Source organism: Lampetra fluviatilis, chromosome 18 (genome assembly GCF_964198595.1).
Source record: "Lampetra fluviatilis chromosome 18, kcLamFluv1.1, whole genome shotgun sequence".
In the NCBI taxonomy this organism is placed as follows: domain Eukaryota; kingdom Metazoa; phylum Chordata; class Hyperoartia; order Petromyzontiformes; family Petromyzontidae; genus Lampetra; species Lampetra fluviatilis.
In genome coordinates this window covers 1,517,461-1,530,400 of record NC_136292.1, presented here as the reverse complement: position 1 = coordinate 1,530,400, position 12,940 = coordinate 1,517,461, and the positions used below count along the sequence as shown (strand labels likewise).

At 46.8% G+C, this 12,940-nt stretch overlaps 2 protein-coding genes across 3 annotated transcripts in view; one reads left to right on the top strand and one right to left on the bottom strand.

Moving 5' to 3' along the window:
- The window catches only part of DHX57 (DExH-box helicase 57), a 28,971-nt gene extending 27,325 nt beyond the window's left edge, over positions 1-1,646 (top strand). For both annotated transcript variants that reach the window (XM_078864304.1, XM_078864303.1), the window contains exon 24: positions 120-1,646. In XM_078864304.1, coding sequence (XP_078720430.1) covers positions 120-263 — 144 coding nt within the window. In that variant the 3' untranslated portion in view covers positions 264-1,646. The remainder of the gene's footprint in view (positions 1-119) is intronic.
- An 8,659-nt stretch (positions 1,647-10,305) lies between these two features.
- Positions 10,306-12,936, bottom strand: LOC144937267 (N-acetyllactosaminide beta-1,3-N-acetylglucosaminyltransferase 3-like; the record flags this gene model as incomplete). Its single annotated transcript, XM_078864674.1, has 1 exon — positions 10,306-12,936. A coding segment is annotated over one exon (1,233 nt), but the record flags the coding sequence as incomplete, so codon positions are not given.
- Positions 12,937-12,940: the final 4 nt, after the last annotated feature.

The window sequence follows — 12,940 nt, the reverse complement described above, 5'->3', positions numbered from 1 at the left end:
AAGCTGCTGCCCTTTGATGCCACTTATTTGATAAAGTTCAGCGCAACTGCACTGTCCTCGCTGTGACTTCCCTGTAATTCCCGCGTGTCTGCGTTTTGCCAATATTGTTTCTTCTGGAGGTGGCAGAGTTGGTGCGCGAGCTGAAGCAGGAGCTTGACCTGCTGCTGCAAGACAAGATCAAGAACCCGACCATGGATCTGTCGACGTGCCCGCGCGGCTCGCGCATCATCGACACCATCGTGCACCTCATCACCACGCAGTGACGATGCTCTCGGTGGAGTGCTGCAACTTTTCTGGGGCAAAAGGATGCGCCTCTTTATTTTTCGGTTTCTTAAGCGAAATTCTATCGTTAGTTACTGGGAATAATCCTGTTTTTTCCAATACTGTCCATGCCTATATTGTACTCTGTGGTCGATGAAATGTATACTGTTTTGGTGTTAGATTAAAATGTAGCGCCGTGTATGTATGTTGGCACAATTGCCTGTGGAAGCCTTGCACACAGCAACCCTGATCTGTCAGGGAATCGACGCTTTTCAACAAAGGCCATGACAACTGCAAATGTTGATGTACGAGACTCGACTAAGGCTGTTAATTTCAGTGGAATATATTGTACCGATATTCCAGAAAGCAATTAAGCCCTTCTGGGTTATTCAAATGCCTAACCCCAGATTGGCATTAATTGCCTTGTTGGGGGAACGCCAGCATTTACAATGAGTTTCCCAGTACTCCATGCGGCCCTGGTTCCTTTATATATGTCCTGGAATAACAAGAACATCCAATGTTATTGTTTACAAACCTTCCATGCTAGCATAATACAGCTTTTAGCAGTATTAGGGATGTTGATAACCCACTTTTTCTGCATCTCTTTTGTCTCAATAGAATAACGCACATTGATTTTATTTATTCAGACAAAGGACGTGCTTTCTTTTTTGAGCAGGTCTCTTTGTAAAGAAAGAGATAGTCCGTTTCGATGGACCATCGCCTTGTACTAAATAAGTGAATTCTCAATAGCTGTGTTGGCTTGCTTGGCTGCCATTAAATGGTGCCAGTCTATAGAAGGCTTGAGCCGTTCGTGAACTCTGCGTTGTTTTAAAGTCAACTGCCATTGTTGCAATGCACTGACTCGCAGCAGCTGTTTTATTCTGCCGTTATAAATTAAACCAAATTATGTTTTCGATTTCCACTTAGATTGCCAGTGTCTCCAGGGCACTGCCCACGATGTATTTAAACTCTGAATATTACAACCCATGCTGACGGATGTCTCTTTCCACTTACAGTAGTTACTGTGCCACGTTTCACTTAGTTGGCGGTCTTGTTCATCCAGTTAAAATAGCTTCTATGCACAGGTGATGTGTCCAGGGCTTTAATTGTTAATTTGAATACAATGGCCATTACGTGTACAGCCCTTTTTGTCACTTCACAGCAGAATGACACCCTCCATGCGATACGGCTCACGTGGGTTGTATGTCCATACTTCTCCAAAATGGTCATCGTGGGTTGGTGAAGGTGGTGAGCATAGTGCAATGGTCCACTGCAGCAGGCTACAACACCTGTTGTACATTCTAGATTTGAAGCTTTCGTGACCGCAAGGATTCATATTCTTAGGTTTTTTCGGTAAAGTCACGTAGGTAAAACATTAAAATTAATAAAAGTTAAATAAAATAAAAATCACGACGTTTCGGAGGCAACACAAGCTTCCGTCTTCAGGTGGAACCGTCACAGCCACGACAGCTGTAATCTCTCATTTACTTGATACAGCTGTCGTGGCTGTGACGGTTTCACCTGAAGACGGAAGCTTGTGTTGCCTCCAAAACGTCGTGATTTTTATTTTATTTTACTTTTATTAATTTTAACGTTTTACCTACGTGACTTTACCGAAAAAACCTAAGAATATGAACCTGTTGTACACGTGGAGGTCCCCCATACAAACACGATCCGGGATCAACCGTAATTAGCTTCTGAGCTCTGACGGGATTGAGTGCATTCCGAGAGAATTGGTCATCCGTGGCACGCACCCACTTCATTTGGAATTGTAAAAAAAACGAAAATAAGTTTGTGCTTAGTGGTGGGAAGCGTAATGTTAATTCCTCTTGACAGCTGATACACTTTGCAGTAACTGAGATATTGGAGGCCACAGCGTTTGGTTTGATGGTGTAATCACGGTTTTGTAGCGTGACCCCATTGTAACGTTTGGAATAGTCTGCTCCTGCGAATATGCTTTGTAACCTTGTTTCTAGAAATGAGTGTTGTTACAGTGTTCAGAAGTGAAAAAAGTGCATTTTCACTTTTTTAAACTCGTTGGCCTGTGGTCATAGTTTTTTTTCTTTCCAAAAATCGGTTGCATAATAATTAAATAATTCGAGAATAACTCCGACGAAACACGAGACGGCCGTGTTGCTTGATTGATGCCATCTGTCACGCTTAGTGAGTATACAATGTCAGACAAACTGCATAACAAATGAGTAAAAGCTTAACATTCTACAGTGCGGTGTATTGTCATAATTATCAGTGAATTTTTAAATAAAGTACAACACATTTCATGTAAGTAACTTTGTCCCCTTCGTAAAATGTGTAGTATAGCCTGTCTTGATTTCTTACTCGGGAGTTTTAATTCTTTGCCTGCATTTCTAAATTCCACGTAACATTTGCAGAATTAAATCAAATGAAGATAATGAGTTGACATTTTTTTATGTGGAAGATGTTCATATTCATGGACAACTTAACTTTTTTTTAAGTTCACTTTATTGATAATGGAGATGAAAATGTTTTCCAAATTGTGGATATGTCCACACTAAATGTGTAACTTGGATAACGCAAAGGCTTTTGTCCATAAATAAGAGGATCACTGGACCACAGTTGCTGTTTTTTTCATGTATTCCACATGTAACAATAAATATTGCAAGAAAAGTTTTACAAAAAATCAACTATTGCTTTATAATAACACGTACAACCCTTTCGTAAATCCGATGCTGGATTGTGGCCTCCGCACGCGGTACAAGTTATAGGATAAAGGCCACTCAAAATTCAAGTTATTTTCATGGTCACGCCTACTGATTTTATTCATTTTACTGTTAAACGGAAGCACTGCGAGTTTAAAATAAACAATTCAGTATTTACTGGTTTCTCAACAGAGTTGAAAAATGCATTAACATAATCGAGGCATCGATGCAGAGAAAGAAGGGATGTGTGTATGTTGAGCTTTCGCAACGTACCTAGCCAACTGTGCTCATCGGAGGTCCTAAGCAACCTGTAAACATTAACAGATTAGCTCGAGATTCTCAGCAGTTGACATTTACACCAAAACCAGCAAAATGAGAGGAGGGTGTGATCCCAAAAAAACTGAAAATTCACTCTTCCATACGCGTACCCAATTGTATGGGTTTGGTTGACCATACTCCACCACGATTTTCATTTTGGAGATGGGGAACACGGATGTACAAACAAAAAATTGTATTTTACCAGGTAAGGCCTACTGAATTATGTAGCTCTTTTTCAGAGGCGACCTGGCCACAAATGATAGCTCAACGAAGTTTGCTTATCACGTGCAAAATGATAGTCGCCAAATACTCGACACGCATGTCTCTAAATGTGGAGGGGAAACTCCCGAGGAGCCGGAGAATAATCCACCCGATTGCGGGAAGAGAGACATGCCAACTCCAAATATACAGCCTATTAAACCTGCCTTGTGTGTAGTGGTCGCCCATCTGGCATTGTCAAGTTCAAGTTCATTTATTAGGTATAGCCCTGTGAGCCATTCGGCTCTTGAATCGGGTGCAACCGCAACAAACAAAAAACAAAAAACTGAACAAGAAAACATCTTAAAGTGACTATGTGCAAACAGAAAATCCAAGAAAAGACAGCAAAATGTTGCAGAAAAGGCACCGTACACCAACGCTGTGTGCAAAAATCCCAGTGGGATGCGAGTCAAACAACAACTACAAGACAACTTAGATTAAGGCCATCAGTCTAACTCCGTACTACAACAAACAAACATGGCCAAACCAAAAAACATTGTCATTAAAGCCGGTCGTAAAAAAACACCTGTGAGAATATAGTTACAAACTAACACGCTGAAAAATAATCCAATACAATTTACAGTGTGTGTGTTGGGAACGCCGATTCAAATGCTAATTGCACTGCGTTAATGAGGAGTTCGCTTGGCGTTTGGACAAAAAAACCCACCGCTCATTCACGGTGTCGTGCTCCCAGCTGCAACGATTGCGAAACGCTGCGAAGCCACAAGCTTGTTGGTTTGTTTAATTACTGGGCACAAATTCGTCGTGGTAAATGGCGAACAAGGAAGTAAACATTTGTTTTCTTAAAATGGAATTCACCTGAATTATTAACCAGAGGTAAGGGTTTACTTTTCTGGCAGAACAGCATTTGTTCGGTTAATCTTTTTCTACGTGGTCCATTACAAGTCAAGCGTATAAAATGCATTAATGATTGCATTAAGATTAGAACAACGATAAAAAATAATAACAGGGCGCTCGCTGAATTAACTTAGGGGAGGCCCTGGACCGGTTCAGATAATCGTCTGGTGCGTTTGTTGGCTGTGAGTGGTCATCGAACTCGGGGCGATGCTGGGTTCACCGGTTTCGTAAGCCCTGCGCCGTGTTTGAATCGCGTTCGGTAAACAACACGTAGAGTAATCAGTAACAGACATGAAATACATACAATAAACGATGACATACTAAAACGGTTCCATCAATCGATACTGATGCATTCTGCTCTCTTTCATATGGATATACTTTGAGTAGCACCTAGAATCCATGTCGAAGTTGGAAATGGGAAACATTGCGGGTTTACGTTATCCGTAGAGGGCAATTGAACATGGAACATCGCGGGTTTACGTTATCCACAGAGGGCAATTGAACATCGCGGGTTTACGTTATCCGTAGAAGACAATGGAACATGGAACATTGCGGGTTTACGTTATCCGTAGGTATCGATTGATTTAACCGTTTCAGTATGTCATCGTTTATCGTATTGTTGTACTTGGCCATGCTCCAACGTCTATGTTCACCACCTGCATGCACTCATCGTGGCCAGTGTGGTGAAAGCATGGTCAAGTAACCGCCATGACCAACACAGTCTGCAGACGGTATCGTCCAGCAGTGGACTGACCCACTGGAAGTCCACGTGCATTCGCCCAGCATAGCTCCAGTAGCTTGCTCATATTTAAGCTAAACATATGTTTTTTTTACTGGTAAGGCCCACTGGGCTATACAGCTCTTTTTTAGAAGCTCGACGAAGTGGCGAATCAAGTGGCAATGTATTGCAGCCAAATCATCCAAACAGAAGCAAGAGCGTTCCAGACGTCCGCAGGAGCGCATCTGAAAGCGCGCAATGCAGAGCCCAACCTCTTTGTTCCATGGCTAACCACATAGCGCCAGGTGATTTATACTGACAAATGCAAGTTAATTTTTGTTGTTAATGATGAGCAAATAATAAAAATGTCATTGCGACGTCACAATTCGTCACCGTGTTCCCCGTAAATCACTCCGTTCCCATCCTGGCTGTGACCAAGTCCCCAAGTAGTCGCACGGGCCTCGCTGCATGCAGGTCCGAACAAGTGCAACGCGATACACACTGACGGAGCGTCTAACTGCAACCGCATCTCCAGACGCCTCGCAAGGGATAAGAAATGAAGGCATTGCCAAAGATGCACGTGAAATCAAATGGGTCTTCCCCCTGCCCCGCCCCGCACCTCGCATTAGCACGGTCGGCAAACGTACGGTGCGAAAGAAGTTCAGCGTACGTGCATGCAACGAGGGAAGAGTTGTCAACTGCGCGGAGTTCAAGAGGAAGAGAATTCCAGGCAGCAGGAGCTGAAGTCGGAAAGGAGTTCCCTTCCACGATTGACACAAATTAAAGGCGACGTTATCAAGAGTAAGGAAGGTGTCGCGGTGCAGTGGTTTTCGCACTTGGCTAGCAATTCAGAGATCATTCATTCTCCCGGCGTGGCAGCTGAGGCAATGGTGAACGTTGCTTAAATCCCTCCCGCCCTGCACTGCTCAACTCTGTCCACCATCAGGATACACGAGGACGCCAAAGTCGCGGGGATGCGTGTGGGCACTGCCACGGATCTCAAGGCGCCCGCTTGGTGCAGGATGATGACTCTTACTCTTAGGTTTTTTCGGTAACGTCGTGATTTTTATTTGATTTTATTTTACTTTTATTTAAAAAAAATGTACCTACGTGACTTTACCGAAAAAACCTAAGAGTATGAATCCTTGCAGTCACGAAAGCTTCAAATCGAGGATGACTCTCTCCACAAGGAGCGATACGTGTCCGCGCTGCGCCTTGTACCCCTCACCCTGGTCCCAACTGCGAACACGAACAGCGGCACGAGTAGCAACCCCGCTGTACGTCGGGGATGCGTTCCTCGAAGGTGCGACGACGAATATCGAAACGACGTAAACCGAAGCGATGTACAGGGCGGTCGTGGGTGGTGGAGGCGAAGGCTGAGAGGCGACGGATATCGAGAAAGGACGGATGATGATGATGCTGTCAGCGGCGTGGGTGTGGGCTTGAGGCGACGCAGACTCGGGTAGCGGCGTTAATACGAAAGCGACGACACGTTTGCAAAACGTCGTAAAAGAGCGAGACGACGTACATCGGGGTATTGCTGTATTTGCGTGCAGCTTCAGAGCAGAGCAGACGGATTTAGTCGTAGCGTATTCGCATTATCGAGCGTAACCAATAAATCCGGATATCTCAACAGTTGTAATCTTGGATTGACACGAACGCTGTGCATGCCAGTTTCCTTATTTGTGTAAAACACCCTCTCGTTGTGGGCTATAATAAGATGATGGTGTAAGATGTCACGGACGTTCGTTTTTATCTTATCCATTTCACCTCGGCTGTGCCAATGTGACGAGGATCATGAACCTAGCGTGCCAGCTTTTTGGAACGTGAAACCCTCGCGTTATCATGGCTTTGTGAAGGTGCCGCAGTTTCATCCCCCAATTATCCGCCACGTTCTATCTACTGCTGCATGAAAGACTCCCCCACATCTCGCGTCATCTCTCCACCTCCACGATATTCATCATCGGGGGCCTCTTCTCTCCACTGGCTGCCAATCCATCACCAGTCCAGTCGACTGACCATCAGCGAGGGCAAGATTTAGGCATAAGCTAAGTAGTGTCTAGATGTTAACTATCTCGCCCTCCGCATATAAATGTGTCGTTAAAACCCGCCACCACCCGACACAGCCAACTAGTAAGGGTTGTCACGTAAACAGAACGTGCCAATTTGTCACTAGTACAGCACACCGGTGTGTTGGAGAGCCAAGCTACAACATTTACAATCCGAGTACGACGTTTCGCCAGTAATTACAACTAGCTTCATTAGGCGACAGCCAAGTTTGTGGAGAAGTCCACCTGTTTCGTTCCTAATATAGAGGCGTAGATGTGGTGACCACGCTTCTGCGCTCTTGCACAATGTGGGGGGGATTACTGAGGCAACGCACATTATGCATGCGCATTATACGAGCCTGTTGATCATGTCCTCTTGTCCATTGTCTGTATTAATATAACCGTACCAACGGTAATCCCTATTGAAGTATGCTGCCCTTCATAGGCATGCATTTAAACAATGTATTATACTGGTAGGAACCTCCTGGTTACACCAGCCCATAGGGGATTATTGTGTCCGTCCGTCGTGCAGGAAGGGGCTGGGTGGGGAGGGAGGGGCTGGGTGGGGAGGGGCTGGGTGGGGAGGGTGGGGAGGGGCTGGGTGGGGAGGGTGGGGCTGGCTGGGGGGTGGGAGGGGTGGGGCTGGGTGGGGAGGGGCTGGTCACCCCGTGGTGCCCTTATAAAACTCAACGTTTAACCTACTCACGCCGGCTTGTGCCCGCCCTCACAGTCGGGCATATTTGCGGAATACACCACGCCGCCGTTGACCCTGGCCATTGACCGAGCAACTCAACGTTCCTACCAGCTCCCTCCACAGGAATGTGTTTTGATGTTTCGCTTCCACGCAGCACTAAATCGGTCGCTATCTGAACGGTTACAATTATTTTTATTTATTTCAATTTCGATAAATTCTCTCATTTGTCTTGGCCAGTAGTAGCTAGTTTTGTACATGAACTTCAAGATTATTAAAATAAACTGAGTGTCCTTGTTGGCACGCGTGTTTATCTCGCCCGACGATGCAGGATGTCCGACTGCGACCCTGACGCCTGTATATTTGGAGTTTGCACGTCACGTGTTGTCAGCGGACACGTGGACAACATGTGTCTAGCATACATCTGTCTCTCTATATAAAAAATAAAAATATTTCTCACGCACACAAGGTACTGGCTTGTTTGTTTTTTGAAGACAACATTTTCATGCATTTCACACCTAATCCATGCAACACATAATCAACTGGGACCATGATGCTGAGATGGCATTTAGAATCAACACGAGTATTGGCTGCTTTAAATTTGTACATGATAAGCCACTTCGTTGAGCTATCATTTGTGGCCAGGTCGCTTCTGAAAAAACAGCTCCATAGCTCAGTGGACCTTAGCTGGTAAAATAAAAATAGGTCGTTAGTTCGTTCAATGCATACCGCCTGGCATGAGTCTATGATCCCAATCATCCTTGATTTGTCAACAGCAGCCGATGGACACGGACATTAGCTGAGTTGTGCAATAAAGCTGTTTCATAACTCAAACCCGATGTTGGCAAACAGTGGAAACGGTCATTTCAGTAAACAATAGGAGATAATTTTTGTATTGCCTTATAAACAAGGGGAAAATCGCCAGCAATTGGCTTAAGCTTGTCTTTTGTGAACAGAAACTGAATATTTAAACCGGTCCAGAATTTGTGTGTATAGTGAACCAATGCCGCAAAAAATATGCACTTTCAAGGGAGTTCAATTGTTGCACCACGAGATTGCAAGTCCAGATTGCAAGTCCGGTGTGCTAACCACCACACAAGGTCTCGGCAACAAAAGTAACAAGGAGGGCCATTTTTCTTCAAATTCAATAAAAAAAATCCTCAATATATCATGATCCGCAATGCATGTGAAGACGAGACTGTCAAAAACAAGTAAGGTCACAAAGCTGTCCTTGAAGAGTCGCATGCGGCTCCGGCACCGACCCCTGCACGACACCATCGCTTCACTTCTTGACATTCGTGTGGCCACCGTTATCCGCCGTGAGCGATCATTGAACTCGGGGAGGTTCGTAGCGCAGTGGCGCTGAACACTGCACCGCCGCTCCCGCACGCAAGCAATGAAAGGCCTCCACGTTCCAGTGTGGTCCTGGGCATTAACACCACGGAGTGGGCCACCTACAGCGCGACGAACGCGGCCTGAGTTTGATTCCCGAATCATGGCGAGCATCAGTGGCGGTGGCTTTTATGCTGTTGCGAACTCGTCTTGGGCCGTTCCCCTTCACCAATCCGCGTTGTACGTATGTGCACGCATGTTGGACTTCTTTCGCGCCGTACGTAGCCAACCGAGATAATCGTGAGTGCGCGGGAAAGACAACAAAATAAACACAAAAAGCAGTTCTCAAGAAGTGAGTTTTTAATCTAAATTATTAAAAAGTGCCTAGCTCAAGTGGCTATCTAATATCGGAAGGAAGAGCGTTTAAGACAAAAAGCAGTTCTCAAGAAATTAGTTTTCAATCGAGATCTAAAAGTGCATAGCTCTCGGAAGGGAGAGCGTTCCAGACGGCCGCAGAAGCGCATCTGAAAGCGCGCGACGCGGTGACCGCCGTCTTTGTTCGATGGTTGAGCCAAAATCCGCTGCTGCTGCTGCTGCTATGAGCATGACCGGAGTTCCCGCGATGATGGTCTCTGCTCCTTGACGACACCGGCGACGTGTTGTGGTTCGTTTGTGGCAGGCACTTTGTGTGTGACGGAGTGACATAACGAGCTCTCGTTCGGCAAACGGAAGCCACTGGACGGACACGCTCGGGTCTCGCGGTGCCCGTCATGATTCCTGTCGAACTATTTTGTACGCGCTGCATGCAGCTTAGTTGACCGCCGTGGTGAAGTATGGCCGAATTACCCCCCCCCCCCTCTCGCCACCCCTAACCCAACATCGCATGGGGGCAGTATTCACCGTGCGGGAGTGAAACAGTCAACAGGCTGAACGTTCCCATTTTTGAAAATATATAATTAGTAAGACTTGAGTAAAAAAAAAGTGAATAGCTTCAAAACAGTCGACTTCAAAAATATTTATATTCTTAAAAATAAATACACGTGTATTTATAATCATATTTACGAAATAAATGCACAAATTGTGTGCAGATTTAACACACATTACAACAACAACAAAACAACAACAACGAAAATGGCTTTGGGAACATCGTATGGAGAATAATTTCAAAGGATACAACGTTACAGTTGAAACATATCTGACTTAGACATAACTCTAATACGCATCACTCGTGTAAGGCATGGTCTGGGCGTGAGTTTATGTCTCTCCCCGATATGTTTTTCTTTTGTACCGAGTGCTGTTGGGTACGATTCTCATCGGCACAACCTGCACAAGTGTCTTAATTTTTACGCTCAAGATGTGTACCTCATAACACAAAAACAGGTTCCAATCGACTGTGTTAACAATGTCAGCGCCGCTATCAAGAATAATGAGCGAGGATGTATTAGTATCTGCTTCTTCTATCGAACTCCCCTTTAATCCAAAAAGTTGCAACAAGTATAGTTTTTACAGCGACAGATTAGGCAGAAACATTTGTTTTAATATACTGGAAAACTGGTGATTAAATAAACATATAATCTGTATATAGACATATGCAACAAACAGATTTACATATTATTTATTTCTTTCGGTAAAGTCACGTAGATAGAAAAAAATATAAGTAAATTAAATAAAAAAAATAACAGGGTGACGATCGATTGTGTTGTGATCGAAACGTCGTAGTTTATATTTCATTTATTTTATTTCCTTTAAAATTTTCGATCTCCGTGACTTTACCGAAAGAACCAAAGAAAATGAATTATTGCAGTCGCGAAAATTTTAAGTCAAAATTTTACCTGATTTACATCATCAACAACTCGTGCTTAGAGCCACGTTCATACGCACACGAGCTGAATTGATCGATCGCTCCATCTCCTTTGAATGCGTGCCATTTCATGACTGCCACTGTCACTACTTATTAACCATCGGCAATAATCATTAATCGGTATCATCATTTGCAACATTTAATTATCGCAACTGTTACAGAGTCCTCAGTGACGAATTCTATCCCTTCGCTGGCACTATCACATCGGCAATACCGGTAAGAATAAGATAATTGGCATTATTGAATAATAATAATTACAATGTGCTTTCAATGCAAAGGGACGCTCATGCATCACGAAACGACCCGAGCAGCGTCAATCGCAGCTCCGTCCTCTCAACACGCACGCTGAGCAGCCCTCTGCCTCCACGCGTCTCTCCCCTCCTGCCGTCACCGATGGTGATAATTGGTTTTTTACCCTTCTATCTGGCAACAAAACTGACACCTTTTTTTACAAGGAGTCATGTTTGCATAAACCACAATACCTGCAGTCATAATGCAAAAAAAACATAACTCTGATAATGCATGCACTGTCCTTGAAGTTGATTGGTCCACACCGAGACAGCTTTCCTTAGAGCCTAGTCCCACATGGGTTGGACCAGATGACGCCAAATAGAAGGGTAAAAAACCAATTATCATATTTTTTACTGGCAAATGAGGTTCCAATGCCGTCACCGATGGTCTCAAGGTCTCCCGCATCGCAGGTGCGGGTCGCGCAGCGCGGCCCACATGATGAGCGTCTGGAAGGGCTCCACTCTGTGCACCAGAATCACCTCCCTGTAGTAGCACGGGTGGAAGGAGGACACCAGCGCCGCGCGCTTCGGCGCGGGCAGCGAGATCCCCGCCGTGCGGAACGCCGGGTGCCTCGTGGGCGCGAGCCCCAGGGCCGCCAGGCACTGCCCCAGGAAGACGTCGTCGATGGGCAGCACGGCGAGCTGCCCGGCGACGCGGCGGATGTCCAGGGCCGTGCGCCCGGCCATGAGGATGCCCCCGCCGCCCACGTAGGGCGGGTACGACTCTCCGGCGTGCACCTGCACGGGCACGAAGTACTTGCTGCTGGGCGCGCGGATGGGACCTACGTTGGAGATGACGTAGCCCTCGTAGAGGTGCCCGTCGCCCCGGCCCGCCCGCTCCTCGGCCGCGATGCGCTCCAGCAGGTTGGGCGTGTTGACGAAGACGTCGTCGTCGCCGTCCAAGACGTAGCGCGCGCCCGCGCAGCGCTCGTGCAGCCAGTCGAGGAAGAGCAGCTGCTTGAGCGTCAGGTTGAAGAAGGTGTCCAGGAAGTTCCACTGCACGATGTCACCGTGCTCGCGGCTCTCCTGCTGCAGGAGGGCGTTCAGGTGCACGCGCCTCTCGGGGGTCTCCCCGCTCGGCACCCCCACGAGGAACACGCGGCGCACCGGGCGGCCCCGCGCGTTCCCCTCGCGGCCCCACGTCCTCCTGATCACGTCGCGGCGCGCCAGGTTGCGCGCGTCGCTCTTGATGGCGAGCAGCAGAGTGACGTTGGGACGTGAATCGCACTTGCTGCCGTCCGGCTGCAGGATGAGCCCGAAGCTGCGGCAGTGGCGGTGAGTGAGGAAATCTTGCACGGCCTGAGACAGCGAGGCGAAGCCCTCCACGGCGTGAGCGACGGTCGCATTGGGCAAGCACCTAGCGGAGCGGCCGTCCCAGCTCGGAGCGCCGTTCATTGAGCTCTCGTCCCAAAGCCTGGGGAAGAGCTGCTGATGCTGCTGCTGCTGATGCTGCTGCTCGTGTCGCTGCTGCTGCTGGTGGTGGAACTTAGGCCCCGAAAAGGCAGTGTTCGGGTCCCCTCTTCCCGTGCCGTCCAACCACGGAAGCTCTGACTCTGCTTGTGACGGGTGACCCTGATCAGCACCTGTGCTCCGCAGGATAGCCCGGAGTTTGGGGTGAGCTTGGTGG